The sequence below is a fragment of the Myotis nattereri genome, assembly GCF_964212035.1.
Source record: "Myotis nattereri genome assembly, chromosome: 11".
In the NCBI taxonomy this organism is placed as follows: Eukaryota; Metazoa; Chordata; class Mammalia; order Chiroptera; family Vespertilionidae; genus Myotis; species Myotis nattereri.
In genome coordinates, this window is record NC_138086.1 from 11,478,266 (window position 1) to 11,494,418 (window position 16,153).

Sequence of the window (16,153 nt, forward strand, 5' to 3'; positions counted from 1 at the left end):
CACATAGTCAATAGGGGTAACTCTTTGGAATCAAGTTCTTGGTCTAATTGTTATTTTCTTCTGGTCATTCATAGATGTTCTTTTTGTCTGTCTGAAAGAAATTTTTGTTAGACCAAGAGAGAAAACATCAATCTTATCTAATAAAAGAAAAACATGGTAATTGGTAATTAGCGTACGACCGCTACCCTTCCCATTGGCTAATCAGGGAGATATGCAAATTAACTGCCAGCCAAGATGGCAGCCGGCAGCCAGGCAGCTGGAAGCAGACATGAGGCTTGCTTGCTTCAGTGATGGAGGACTCCAACGTTCCCCGCCTGCCTTGCCGGCCTCTGAGCTTGCAGTTTGAAACATTGTAACAAATATAGAAGCTAAACAAAACTCCAGAAACCTGCTTTCAGCCTGCCAGGATCTCAGAGCTGGAGTTATACATTGTTTCGATTATAGAACCCAAACAAACCAGATACCTGCTTTCAGCAGCAGAGGCCTCAGAGCTGGAGCCAGAGCTAAAGCTGGCCAAGAATAAAAACAAAAAGAAAAAAAGGAGCGGTTGGGAGCTTCAGTCACCCGCCAGCCTGAAAACAGCCCTCAGCCCCTCACCCAGACTGGCCATGCACCCCAGTGGGGACCCCCACCCTGAAGGGTGTGTGACCAGCTGCAAACAGCCCTCACCCCCTCACCCAGGCTGGCCAGGCACCCCAGTGGGGACCCCCACCCTGAAGGGTGTGTGACCAGCTGCAAACAGCCATCATCCCCTCACCCAGGCTGGCCAGGAACCCCAGTGGGGACCCCCACCCTGATCCAGGACACCCTTTCAGGGCAAACCAGCCAGCCCCACCCATGCACCAGGCCTCTATCCTATATAGTACAAGGGTAATATGCCTTCCAGCACCGGGATCAGCGGAGCCACGAGGCCTCCCAGCACCGGGATCAGCGGAGCTGAGAGGCCTCCCGGCACTGGGATCAGCGTGACAGGGGGCAGTGCCCAAACCCCCTGATCACCCTGCGGCTCTGTGTGTGACAGGGGGCGGGGCCATAACCTCCCTATCCAGCCTGCTCTGTTCATGACAGGGGAAGGCGCCCCAACCTCCTGATCAGCCCTGCTCTGTGTCTGATACGGGGGAGCTCCCTAACCCCCTGATCGCTCTGCGGCTCTGTGTGTGACAGGCTGCGGCGCCCCAACCCTCCCTCCCCCCACGGGCCCTGCTCTGTGTGTGACAGGGTAGAGCCATAACCTCCCCATCGGCCCTGCCCTGAGTGTGAGAGTGGCGGCGCCCCAACCTCCTGATCGGCCCTGCTCTGTGGGTGATAGAGGGCGGTGCCCCAATTCCCCCCCCACCCCACCCCACCCCCGGTCCCCACGGGCCCTGCTCTGTGTGTGCTGGGGTAGAGCCATAACCTCCCCATTGGCCCTGCCCTGAGTGTGACAGTGGCGGAGCCCCAACCCCCTGATCGGCCCTGCTCTGTGGGTGATAGAGGGCAGTGCCCCAACCCCCTCATCGGCCCTGGTCTGTGCATGACAGGGAGGAGCTCCCCAACCCCCTGATGGGCCCTGCTCTGTGCGTGACAGGGGGTGGTGCCACAACCTCCCCATCGACCCTGCCTTGAGTGTGACGGGGCGGTGCCCCAACTCCCCAATCAGCCCTACCCTGAATGTGACTGAGGGTGGCATTGCAACCTCCCGATCCGCCCTGCTCTGTGCATGACAGGGGGCGGTGCCCCAACTGCCCAATCGGCCCTGCTCTGAGCCCGACCAAGGGCTGCCCCTAGGGATTGGGCCTGTCCTCTGCCACCGGGGAGCAGGCCTAAGCCAGCAGGTCGTTATCTCCTGAGGGGTCCCAGACTGCGAGAGGGCACACAGGCCAGGCTGAGGGATCCCCCCTTCCCCCCTGAGTGCACAAATTTTTGTGCACCGGGCCTCTAGTTTAAAAAATAATAGCCCAAAGCCCATTCCAGAGTAGATATCAAAATTTTGTTTTTATGAAGTAAATAAAGTTAAAGGTAACTTATTCTATGTTAATTTCACATTCTTTATTATTATGGAAATATAATGTAGTTATGCTATGAGACTTTTGGATATAGTTGATTCTTAAATTTCTTCTGGGTAAAGATCTGTGACTGCTTAAAAAAGTTGTTCCAAATCAGACAGGGAGGAGAGGAAAGGCTGTGGGAGAGAGCTACCTCAAACAGTGGTAGAAAAGCGCTCACTAGAGGGTCAGGGGAGCCAGGTGAGGAGGGTTGGGAGAGGTTTCTTGCTTTCCCAGTGCTTAGGAAATTCTGATTTTAGTCCAGTTCTGTGAGTATCATTGCTTTTACTAATGAAAGTTATTTCTTTTCTCCTTTGCAATCCTCAGTACATAACAATTGGTATGTTTATGAACTAGGAAACATTATTGGTAGATGCTTGTGTTTATAAAGCACTTCTTAGCAGGTGGGGCATTGCTGAATCTCTTAGCAGTTGAATGCCATCCATACATGAAATGGGATGCCTTCCACTCTTTTTGTAAAACCAGCATTTTTCTAAGGAGATTGTTTCTTTTTTAAATGAAATTTTGCTATCTTAATAATTTTATGTATGTATGGCTTTATCACAATCTTAGGTGGAATATTTCATAAGCCATACTTCTAAAACTGGCTTATTTATATATATTTTTGAGTTCTCTGTCAGCTATATTGATTTTGTTATTTGAATAACTAGAGGCCCTATGCACGCAATTCATGCAGGGGCTCCTCCCTCACAGCCACAGTGGCTTGCCTTGGCCCTCGCAGCCCTGGCTTCGTCCAGAAGGTCATCTGGAAGGATATCTGGAAGGTCATTCGGCTGCCCAGTTTAATTAACATATTACGCTTTTATTATTATAGATATGTAAATTTGGAGAAAAATAATACTGAGCAACTCTTACAGTGTTCTTTTATCCATGGTTGTAGATACAGATTTTTCTTATAAAAAATATTTTTATTGATTTGAGAGAGAGAGAGAGAGAGAGAGAGAGAGAGAGAGAGAGAGGAAGAGAGAAACATCAACGTGAGCAGAACATTGATTGGCTGCTTCCTGCACACTCCCTACCTGGGATTGAGGCTGCAACCCAGGCCTGTGCCCTGACCAGGAATCAAACCAGCAACCTTTTAGTGTCCAGGAAGACACCCAACCAATTGAGACACACTGGCCAGGGCAGATTTTTTAAAGAAAAACAATATTAATTGGAGAAAGCAACATTAAGAATTTAAAGTATAATTGGTGTTTGACTTTTATAAATTCTTTAATTTTTAGAATAAACAAAATTTTTGGAATAAAAATTATTTACGGTACATGTAATTAGTAAAGGTACATATAATTAGTAAATGCAATATATTTTATGGGCATGTATACAAAAATCATAAACAATAACAAGAACCATAATCGTACTTACTATTTTTCTATTCTAGATATTTGAATGGTGGTATTTTCGCAAGTATGGAACATCATTCATTGAACAAGTCTCAGTAAGCCACTTGCGCCCCCTTCTGGGAGGGGTTGACAACAACTCCTCCAACAATTCTAACTCCAGTAATGGGGACTCAGATTCCAACAGGCAAAGTGTCTCAGGTATGAAAAGTCCTTCTATTTGCAGCAATTTGGTTACTAAATTACTCTATGACAGTAAGAATGTTGTTATTTAAATATTAAACTTCAGAGAAAAATTCAGCTTATTTTCCCAAGGAGTTGACAACCTCTACCAGAGAACTATCATATAAGCCTCCCAAGGAAAGGAATATTTATCGTGTTTAATTTTTTTTCTTTCATTTGATTTAGCTAATGGTCAAAATTCCAAACTTGAGTCTCCAGCCTTCTTCTCCCCAGTTTCTCAAACATTATTGAATGTATCAACTTTCTTCCATGCCGATTATAGAATTTTATGTCTAACTAGAGCTGATAACATTGCTCCTCTGCTTAAAAGTCTTCATCGGTTCTCATTACACTGAAGATAAAGCCCAGATTCCTTCGCACAGCATAAGCTGCTTCTAACTATTTTTGCCTGCCTGGGCTTCTGTCACAGTCCTGTCTCTCTCCTTTTCATTCCTTGAACATGCCATGTTTTCTGAAGACCTTCTGCCTAGAAATCTGTCTCCCTGTCTCCTGTGTTTGCTTAACTTTTACAACACAACTCAAATGTTATCTCCGGAGAAGCCTTCTGTGATAGGTTTTACAACATCTCTCCACATTTACTGACTCTTAATATTTTTACCTGTAGGAACATTTATCAAATTGTACTAAACTGTTTTTTGTTAATGCTCACCTGAGGATATTTTTCCATTGATTTTTAGAGAGAGTGGAAGAGAAGGGGGGACACACAGAGAGAGAAGCATCAATGTGAGAGTGACCCATCTATTGGTTGCCTCTTGCACACCCCCTTACTGGAGCCAGGAATTGAGCCCGCAACCAAGGTAAATGCCCTTGACCGAAATCGAACCCAGGACCCTTCAGTCCGAGGGCCAACGATCCAACCACTGAGCCAAACCAGCCAGGGCAAATTGTACTATCATTTTCTAACTTACTATTTTATTATAGTACCTCTAGCATTTTGCAGTATCTCATATCGTTGAAACTCAGTGAATGAATGAATGGGCACATACAAGGCCTGTGTTTTCTCCACCCATAAAAGAAGAAGGAAGAATATAATTTTATAGTTTGGTCTCATGATCAGCTCAGTAAACATTTCCTAAGTTCCTAATATGAACCTGGGCTTGCACAGGTTCTTATAAATAATATGTTCCCATGGAACTCTTGTGTCTACTGATGGAGACAAAGTGATTAAGTTCTCTGACTGTATGAGGGGAGCATCCAGTGCTGTGGAGAACAAAGCGGGGTTCTCTGCTTCTTGAAGGAGAGGGCACAAGTTCTGAGACTCGAAGAATGAAGAGGAAGAAATTAAAGAGCTAGGTTAGATGTTTTTTTCTTCCTCCCTAGAATAACTCAGTCCACATTTCATAGGCAGCTGATAAGCTCAAGTAGCATTGTGTATATATTTTATTCCTAGTGTTGATTCAATGCTCTTTTAATACACCTTTGCCAGCCAGCCATGAGTGGCAATGGGCACCTCTAGGTACACATTTACTTCTTCCTAAAGGTTACATGTATAAGAGTTGGTGTACCAAGGTGACAAAATTATCTGGGACTTTGTAAACTCATCCACTTTGTGAAAGAAACAAAAAGAGACCTCAGCAAAGTGAACCATCACTTTAACCAGCTACTCTAATGAGTGTGGCATATTATGCTAACGAGGAATCTTGATCACTCAGTAATCATCACATAAGCAGTGTGGATAATTGCCATCACTTTGCATCTGCTCTGAAGACCTCAGAGATTAAATGTGCTCTTGCCTGATTACTATAGTCTTTGAATGATACAGACCATTGTAGAAAATTAACAGATTGAAAGCAGAAAGCAGCCTCATTTGAGGCCATTCTTTATTGTGAATACGTTTTTATTTTCATTAAAATTATCTCTCTAACCAGTTTAAATCTGTTGACATCATTCCTTAATGCAATAAAGAGCTCATGCTCTTCTTTTGTCATTATAATTTTTCTGTCTCTCTTTATGAATGCCTTGGGTAAACCTTATGCATTGAATAAAAGCCCTTTATAAAAATACTAGAGGCCCGGTGCACGGATTTGTGCACAGGTGGGATCCTTCAACCTGGCCTGTGCCCTCTCACAATTCGGGACTCCTCAGGGGATGTCGGACTGCCGGGTTTTGAAACCGGTCAGTCCGACATCGCCCTGAGAGATATAGCAGTGCCAAAGCGACAGGTGGCCAGGGAAGAGCCCCAGCCGGGGTTGGGCGCAGCTGCACTGCCACCCATCCCGGCCCTGCTGCACCTGCCACAGCCACCACGGCTTGTTAGTGCTACCACAGAGGTGGGAGAGGCTCCCACTGCCACAGCTACGCTCCAGCCGTGAGCATGGCTTCTGGCTGAGCAATGTTCCTGCTCTGGGAGCGCACTGACCACCAGGGGGCAGCTCGTGCATTGAGGGTCTGCCCCCTGGTGGTCAGTGCATGTCATAGCGACCAGTCGACCAGTCATTCGGTCATAACGGTCACTTAGGCTTTTATATATATAGATAGTCCACAATAATAATCATGGAAATTCCCAGTTTTATTTGTACTGAGTTATTACCTGGTAAAGACTGAGCTTTTGAATATTATTCAGTTCCACTAGTATTTATTAAATATCTACTATTATTCATGAAATATTCTATTCATACTATATAGTTATATTTAGGCAAATTGAAATTATCCTAAGCATTTTAAAAATATATTTTTTTATTGATTTCAGAGAGGAAGGGATAGGGAGAGAGAGGTAGAAACATCAGTGATAAGAGAAAATCATCCATCAGCTGCCTCCTGCACACCCCCTACTGGGAATTGATGCCCTGACCAGGAATCCAACCGTGAGCTCATGGTTCATAGGTCAATGCTCAACCACTGAGCCACACCGGCCAGGCATAAGTATTTTTAGAGCTTAGTCTGCACAGTTCTCCTTGACATTTGGGTTTCTAATATTTGGCTAACTCAGACCAACAACCTTGTATGTGTGATGGTATGAAAATACCAGATACCATGGGAGTAATACCATTTTCTCTTGTTTTTTTTCTTTTGGTGATTTTTATTTTTATTTTTAAAAATATATTTTATTGATTTTTTACAGAGAGGAAGGGAGAGGGATAGAGAGTTAGAAACATCAATGAGAGAGAAACATCGATCAGCTGCCTCCTGCACACTCCCCACTGGGGATATGCCCGCAACCAAGGTACATGCCCTTGACCGGAATCAAACCTGGGACCCTTCAGTCCGCAGGCCGATGCTCTATCCACTGAGCCAAACTAGTCAGGGCTGATTTTTATTTTTTAATAAAAGTATTATAAAATTGTCTGTGCTTATCTCTATCCTTAATCACTTTCTATAGTCTGGTTTCAGCTAAGTATAAAAGGAAAAGTAGGTCAAAACTGAGGGTAATAAAAATATTTTGTTAAAATAATTTGTTTTAAAATTCCTATTGCCTTAAAAATAATAAAATGTCTGTTGCCTTAATAACAGAAGGGTGAATCTATTGAATTTCTTGGCACATCACAAGACAGTTCTTTGCTGAATCTTCCATGAAATACAACATGGCTAACAAAGTCCCATTGGGCATTGATGACATTGCTTATTTGAGAAAATCATTGAAAAAGCTAAAAATAAACTGAAAATACTAGTTATAAACATTAGTCTATATGAAACTCATAGTCTAGCTTTTTTTATAAAGAGTAATTTGTTTTGATTAAAAGCTGAAAGACCTGGCCTACATTAGAATAATTTGGGGTGGGGGGAGTGGGGAGTGGGAAGTTTGTGATTGTTCCAGGGCAGACTGTTCATATATTTGTTTAACATTTGGATCAGTGCAAATTGACCTGAGTGCAGACCCTCTCAAAATTTGCAGTGATCTTTATCTTAATATAGCCAAATTTTAGATTGTTTGACTTAGGTCAATATTTATGAACATTTCACTTGTTTTGTGTTATTTGCTATTTTTCTCACAAATACACAGTTTCTGATAAATCCTGCTGATATATTTGCCATGTCATCTGCTGCCATTTCTTAATTCAAGTTAGCTTTTGAGTTGATGATGCATAGGGATTTAAAACATGGCCAACCTCTCCCTGTCTTAAGGGAATAGAATCTCATGGCCCAATAACATTCTAAATTTGGGTTTATGGAAACATCTGCTTGATAATTTTCCCTGTTCTCAAATAAGATGCTATAAAGACAAGATTTGCAGTGCTCAGTTCCTTCAAGATATTTGGAAAAGTGCAGGGTGTTCCATCACGTGAGAAGTATCTTTGCCAAAGTCAAGTTTAAATTCTCTGAGACACTTTAATAGCCTCTTGAATAGAATTGGATCTTTAGACAAACTGGTTGTAGTCATTTGGCTTCCTGTCACCAATCATCTCATTTTACTCTCATATAATCTGTATAAGGTATTTATCTTTTATCTAAAACTTTTAAAAAATTTCATATGGAATTTTAAATTACAGTATTATATCACTAGAGGCAGTTTAAGCACTGATTAAATACAGATAATAAATTAAAGAAAAGCAATGGATATGAAGAAACTCATGTAGAGGGCTATGATATATTCTAAGACCTTCATAGACCTTTAATTCTCATAACACTAGAGCAAATAATTTTCCCCATAGAAAGCCATATAGTTCAAATAATAATAACTAACACTCTTAGTGCCTACTATCAGCTTTACATGTATTAACTCATTTAATCCTCACAATAACCCCACAAAGCAAATATTATAATCTCTATTTTACAGTTGAGGGAGCTGAGGTACAGGAAGGTTAAGTCATCCGCCCAAGGTCACATTGGTGGTAACTTGGATGGTTTTACTTCAAAGTCCAAGATCTTAAGTACTTACTCAAAAATTTAGTCCAGATCCTCTGTGAGGTCTATAAACTCAAGACTAATGCAATTATTAAGCAATTAAACAGAATCATTTGATTAAAACCCTGTACTCTATTATATAACATTATTGCTGACGTGACATTAGCCAAAATACAGCTCAGTGGCAGGATTGCTGATGTTTGAGAGCTCAGGCTCTTGGGTCACTCCATTGAGGCCCTAATCTCTCCATTGCTTACAGATTGTGACCTTGGGCAAGTGACTTGAACCTTCCTTAATATGTTAATTTTCACACATGGAAATAATGATAGTATCAACTTCATAGAGTAGTCTTCGGATTAAATGAAATCATGCAGCAATATCAAGTCAGAGGACAACCATTTGGCAGTGTTCTCCATTTGAACTGACTTCTTTATGAATCTGATGGGAAGGACTGAGATATGGCCGAGGGTTCAGCTAGGTTATTACTAGTTCAGTGACTCATTGTTATAACCAGACCTTTCAGTGCTTACATTTCAGATATATCCCTCAGCAAAACTGCAAATTGCTACATGTCAAGGACCCTGGGAGTTGCTCTCCAATAGTCTCAATCAGGGGAAAACCAGTTTGTACTTGCCAAAATCTCTGTATGTGTTGAAAATGATTCTCTTAGCCAATGCTTATTACGTCTTTTAAAATATTTTGCCACTAAAATTTATGTCTGGTATAGATTAGATTTCTAGTTAAATGGTGAACATTAGTCCCTGGTGAACATTTATTCACAATTTCCACATTATTTGGTAGGGTTGATTGATTTAGGGAGTAACATATTTTTGAATTGAAAGCTACCTACATGTTACTTTGTGACTTCTAACAATTGTTTAAATAATTATTTTGAAACGTTATGAAAGCAGTTAAAGCTTAATTATTTAAGATAATGAATATTTTGTTATTCTTGATGATTGCTTAAAATTTACCCATATGATGCTCATTTCTGAAATTGACTTGGTTGGGATTAATCTTGTTTTTTAAAAAATATGTTTTTATCGATTTTAGAGAAAGAGGAAGGGAGAGGGAGAGAGAGAAACATTGATTGGCTGCCTCCTGCACTCCCCTTACTGGGGATTTAGCTCAGAATCTGGACATGAGCCCTTGAACTGGAATCAAACCGGTGACCTCTCGGTTCATAGGTCATCACTCAACCATTGAGCAGCACCGGCCAGGCAAATCTTGATTGTTCTAACCGATCTGTTGAACTTTAGTTAGGGCTCTTTTCTGTTATACTTTGGAGCTAAAATGTTTAAAAGTATTATTCTGATGAAGGCACAGAATTTAAAAAATATGATGTTGTAGGGTAACGGGTCTGTTGCATACAGTGGGTAATTGTTGGGCACTCTGGACACCAGGCTTTAATCTCAATTAATGTGCACCTTGGGAAATTATGTAGCTTTTCTATGCTTTACTCTTTACTTCTGTGAAAAAGGCCCACCATATGCTCCCTTCACTAAATTATGTAAGGGTTATAAATAACTTGAGCTTTAAGACCCTTTATAAAAAGGCTCAAATGAAAATCAAGCTTATAGCTGTAACAAAAGTTGCTGTTGCTATTGTTCATGATAATAATATTACCGTCATGGTCAGATGTTGAACTCTGGGAAGAGATGGTAACTTTTAGTATAAGAAATCTTCCTAGGCTATGAATTAGTAATTTACATATTTGAGGACCCCAGGAGTGGGATATATAAATATGCCTAAGTGACCATTATGACCCATCGAACAAACAACCGGTCGACCAGTCATTATGACAATGCACTGACCACAGCCAACCTCCCACAACTGACCAACCTCCTGCAGTCCCTCCCTCTGGCCGGCTGGCCCCGATCGGCCCCAATTGTCCCAATTGCCAGCCAGGCCAAAGGATCCCACCCATGCACGAATTCGTGCACTGGGCTTCTAGTATATAATAAAAGCGTAATATGCTAATTAGACATGTTCTTCCGGATGACCTTCCAGACAAAGCTGGGGCAGCTGGAGGGAAGCCCGGGTTCTGGGTACCAGAGGCAAGCCAGTGCCGCAGCCAGTGGAAGGAAGGCCTACTGTTGCATGAATTTCATGCATCGGGCCTCATATGTATGTGTGTGTGCATACACACACACACACACACACACACATATATAATTTTTTTAATTTAGGGGGAAAATGTTTTCAGAATTAAATAAGTTGTATGTAGAATATTTTCTCCCATGTTATTAAATGTCCCATGACATTAGAACCTTTTCATTTTCCTGAGAATTAAGTTCTCTTTTTCCTTAAGGATGTGGCAAAGGGAAAGTCTTTGGTTCTCAAAACATTTGTTCCAGCTGTAGAGCTTCTTCAGTTGACTGTCAGATAGTGGTTCAGTACCATTCTCAGTTTTCTACCAAGGCTCTAGAACTTCCTCTTTATAATAAACTTTTTTTTGGTAATACGGGGCCTAGTGCAGGGACGAATGCATAATAGCTCCTCTCTACATGTTTCAACCACACAGTCCTATGAGTGATGGGTAGGCATTCCAGAGGAGTAACTGAATCTGAAAAGGCATGAAGTAAGCATCATCGAGATGAGAAGTTTTAGTAGGGAATGGTGAGAAGGAAGACTGAAGAAAAGGTGGGAGCATTTAAAGTCCTTGGTGATAGGTACTATTTTTTTTTAATATTCTTTGTGTCCTACACAGAAACTTAGCATCCTATTATGACAAGGGAGAAAAATTTGTTCTGTAGGCTCTGGGAACTAACTAAGTGCTATTCTATTATATACTGCTTTTCTTTCTCTAATTGCATTCTTGCCTGCATGCCGAAGTCTGAACATGTCTGTCAGCAGTTGCGGGCAAAGACTTGACTGTAGACTGCTGCAGATGGAAGGAAGCATAGAGGACATGTTTATTGTATCAGGGGCACATTTTAAACTGAACTATTAATGATGTTAGCAAGCCCTTGAAGGAGTGTTAGTTAATTTTGAGTGCCCCTAAAGAGAATTGAAATGGTTGGTATTAATGGAAAATTTGGAGTTTATCTTCTTTTGGAGATAAACTTTTGTGTCTTAAGGAATTTATTCCTCAAAGGCACAAATAAGATAAGAAACTTGAACTCCTCTGGAAAAAACTTTTACCTCTAGAGACCTGAGTTTAATTTTCTGACTTAAATCTTCATATTCTAATATGTTTGGCATTTTTAACCTTTGTCCATATCATGAAACCATCAGGCAGTCTGATATTTATGGATTAGGTTCCCTAGAGTGATTCCAAATTAAAGTTTTTTGTGGTAAAGATAAGATTATGAAATAGAGCAGCAAAGAAGAAATTAGTATAGTTATGATCTAATATGAAGTGAAACTTTGACATGTGTTCATATTTGACCTCTAGATTGCTTATTCTTTTTTATTTTTTAATATTTTTTATTAACTTTTACAGACAGAGGAAAGAAAGGGAGAGGGAGCGAAAGATAGAAACATCGATGAGAGGGGAAACATTGATTGGCTGCCTCCTGCATGCCCCCACCTGGGATCATGCCTGCAACCTGGGCATGTGCCCTGACAGGGAATCAAACCGGCAACCTATTGATGCATAGGTTGACTGAATCACACTGGTCAGGCCAGATTGCTTATTCTTAAAGGAAAATTATACCTTCCCTGCACCCTCAATTTGAAGGGTATAGCTAATGAAGATGTTTCTTACATATTTCGTCATGTTTATTTTTATCATTCAGAACATTTTACATTTTTTACACTCCTATTTTCTAAGGTTCAAGGATAGTTGAAGAAACTGACTACAGACCACATGTATGACACTAATATTAACAATGATTTTGATTTTTTTACTACTGTGTTTCAGTTTAAATAATATTATTGAGTCCTTTTTTAAAAAAATTATTTTATTATTGATTTCAGAGAGGAAGGGAGAGGGGGAGAGAGAAACATCAATGATGTGACAAAACCATTAATCAGCTGCCCCCTGCACACCCCCAACTGGGGATCGAGCCCATAACCTGGGCATATGCCCTTGACTAGAATCGAACCCAAGACCCTTCAGTCCACAGGCGGATACTCTATCCACTGAGCCAAACTGGCTAGGGCTTGAGTCCTCTTTTATGAAAGGTGAAGACTGCCCATCTCCCTCTCCCGAGTTCTTTGTTTTAGTAAATTGTATTCCTTTAAATTTTTTTTTTAAATTACAGTTGATATATAATAACACATTAGTTTCAAGTATATACAATATAATTATGAAGTGATCACCCCAATAAGTATAGTACCCATCTGACACCATACAATATTCCAGTATTATTGACTATATTTTCTGTGCTGTAATTTACATCCCCATGACTTTTTTATAACTGGCAATCTGTAGTTCTCAATGCCTTTTTTTTTAAAAAGTTCACTTCCCTAATAGAAAGCATAAAAAGTATTTCAGAGTGTTTCTAGCACCCCCTGCTGGCTATATTTTGGCACTTCCTAAATAAATATAGCATCTTCAGATACTGCTCATCTTCAGATAATACTTTAGATATATCTACTATTTATACAGTAATTTTTATTTAGAAATACTTTTATTTGCATACAATATATAAAGTTGGATTGAACTTTTACTTGAAGATAGTTTGCTTTATAATTTGCCAATTGATATTTGAACGGTGCTTATCCTTATGGTCAATATAATGATATATTTGCTGGAGACAAATTAGTTGCCATAACCTTTTTACTAATATTTCAGATGAAATTCATTGAGGGAGAGGCATCTCCCCAAATGTGCCTGTTTTGTTGTAAATAATGCTACCATGAGCATCTTTGTGCATAAACCCGTGTGTATGTTTATTGTATGCTAACTACAAAACTTGCAATATTTATGAAGTTTTAAGAAGAGCACTTTGAATCTTGAACGACATCCTCTGAGGAGGAGTTGGGAGTGGTAAGGACCTAAGAGTTATAATAGCCACAAGGACAATGATCATGGTTGTTTGGCTCACCAGTATGATTCAAGCCATGATCTGGCGTGTGCTAATGACACCTCTTAGGGACTTCTTGTTGGGGAGAAAGGTGGTTATTTAAGGGAAGCATGATTTTTTAGTTAGTGCCATGTGAAGTGACAGCCACTGAATTTCAATTTCTTAGGAATACAATTCAAAGATGCTGAACTGAGCAAAGATCATTTCCTAAATGACAACTTAAGCTAAGTGACAGAAAACTTAGGGCCATTGTTTATAAATATTGAGCAGATTTTAAGTGCAATCCTGTGCTAATTTAAAGATACATTAATCTCTTTTAAATAAAACATGTCTTCATGTTGTGTGTACACCCTTCATTCCATATTTTTAACAGTTTATTGCGATTGCTTAAGTGTTCCCATAGTGCTTCATGTTTTTCATTTTCACACTGTATTGTAATAATGGTTACCTCTTCAGTGCTCATTGGGTGGGTGGGAGGGTGAGTTGGTAGGTGGGTGGGTGAAAAAATGGATACTGTATATAATAGGACTAAGGGTAGAATCTTAATGTCTTATCCATGGCCTTTAATGTTCCTTTGATCTCTACAATAATTACTTACTTTTATGCATATATATATTTAGGTGTGTTTTTTGGGTGAACACACACACATGGGTGTTTTAAGTACTATTAACTAATTTTATTTTCTAATAAAACATTATTCATCCAAAGAAATGTAGTATTTTGAATCAGTAGAAAGTCTTAATCATAGGCTGTCTGTTAGTTTGTTACCCTCGCACTTACTATTACACAGTCCTAAGAGCTAATGATTGACTTTCCTAAGTTAAGTCCTGTGATTCTAAATTTTTATGGTCCTTGTATAATAAAGATGTATAATCTATTAGTACATGTTAACATAATGATGTTAGTATGATAATGAATGCATCTGGCTAGGTAAGCAATGTTAAATGCTTTAAAACGATTTAATTTCATGGCCTTTCTCCCTACATTAATGTTAACTGTATTAATTATCCTATCAATCCTTTATGACAGTGTAAAAGCATTTTGGTGAATTACCACAAAATCAATATGACGTAGACCCCTAATTAGAAATCTAGGGCTCTTTGCATATTATACTATAGAGCTTCAGTTTTGTTTATTATATATAAAGTTATTATAAGATATATTTTAGAGTCACAGAAAGTACTTCTACCTATAACTTTAGAAGTAAACTTATAGGATCTATTTAGACCTCTTGAAATGATTGTAAAAATTATAAACTAGCTGATTTTGGCACATTCCTTGATTTAATAAATGAAGAAACTTGGGCTCAGAGAGATTAGGTGAAATTTTCCAAAGTCCTGGTGCCTGAGCTACATTTCCTGATTAATCAATCACCCCGTTTTTCCATGTTGCTTCCCTTGTAGAAGATAGAGAATAAAATTATCTTATCAATGCCAGGAAGGGTGTTTTGCTGAATTAATTAGCTTGTAGCTGTAGTGTCTCAGAACTATGTGTAACATTTTAATATTTCTCTTCATTGCAGAATGCAAAGTGTGGCGAAATCCACTAAATTTATTTCGGGGCGCTGAATATAATCGGTAAGCATTTTGACAGTTTGGGAAACAAATGAGTAATTCAGAGAGCGAAGACAGCAGCAAATGTTTTTGCTGGTTCATTTAGGGGTCATTGGAAGAGTCTGTTTAGGGTTTCTATTCCTTGATACAGTCCTCAAATGTTTTGATTTTTCTGTTGTATAAATATTTTAGCATTGAAATTGGGATAATGTACAAAAATATGTAGTTTTTGGAAAGTTTTTATTATAGTCATTCTTTTCATTATATATTATACAGACAAAACATTTTGAAGCTTATCTGGAACATGGTTATAAAGATGCCACAGAAGTAATGTTGAAATTTAATTTTGCAGAGTAATTAGGCAAACCAGAATTGTCATAGCTTTGGGGAAATCTGCCTATAATATTAATTAGGGAAGGTTTTCATTAGCTAGTGCTAGTAAAGTGTTAACCTACAAATATAGGAAAATGTTTCCGCTGATTCTATCCTTTCTTCCTAAAGAAAGAATAAGATGATTAAAAAATATGTATATTCTTATTCATTGGCAAAGCTGTTTTAGTACTCAGTTAATGGTTTATATTTCACTTCCTATGCAGATTAATATTTTGTAAGCCATGCTTTCCTTTCTCAAAGGTGTTTGACTCTTTTATTTCCCCTTTACAGGTACACTTGGGTGACAGGACGAGAACCCCTGACTTACTATGACATGAATCTCTCTGCCCAGGACCACCAGACATTCTTTACTTGTGACTCGGACCATCTGCGCCCTGCAGATGCAAGTACGGAAAATCCTTTAGTTAGTTGCTGAGTGAGAGGGTTTTTTTATTTAAGTAGTAAGCTTATTACTTTTAGAATATCTGCTCTATAATACCCAAACACCTCCCCAAGGAATAGGTACTTCCAGTCAAGATGGCTGCATAGTTAAACACAGTACTGCCTCCTCCTACAACTATATCAAAATTACAACTAAACTTCAGAACTGCCTGAAATCTGACTGAATGGAAGTCCTACAGCTAGGGAATTAAATAAGAAGCCACATCAAGTCTGGGAGGAAGGGTGGAGATGCGTGGAATGGGCTGATCCTGTACCCATATGTGGCAGATTAGGAGGGATATGTCAGCTCCAGAGGTCCTCCTGAGGAGCCAGCCCAGGGTTCTAGTGCTGGGCAGAGAAGTTCCCATAACTTCTGGCTATAAAAACCAGTGGGGATTGAAGCTGAG

At 39.8% G+C, this 16,153-nt stretch overlaps 1 protein-coding gene across 4 annotated transcripts in view; it reads left to right on the plus strand.

Moving 5' to 3' along the window:
* The window catches only part of ST7 (suppression of tumorigenicity 7), a 308,904-nt gene that overhangs the window by 149,790 nt on the left and 142,961 nt on the right, over window positions 1-16,153 (plus strand). For all 4 annotated transcript variants that reach the window (XM_081102061.1, XM_081102062.1, XM_081102063.1 and 1 more), the window contains exons 3-5: window positions 3,424-3,583; window positions 14,903-14,957; window positions 15,597-15,712. In XM_081102061.1, coding sequence (XP_080958187.1) covers window positions 3,424-3,583; window positions 14,903-14,957; window positions 15,597-15,712 — 331 coding nt within the window. The remainder of the gene's footprint in view (window positions 1-3,423; window positions 3,584-14,902; window positions 14,958-15,596; window positions 15,713-16,153) is intronic.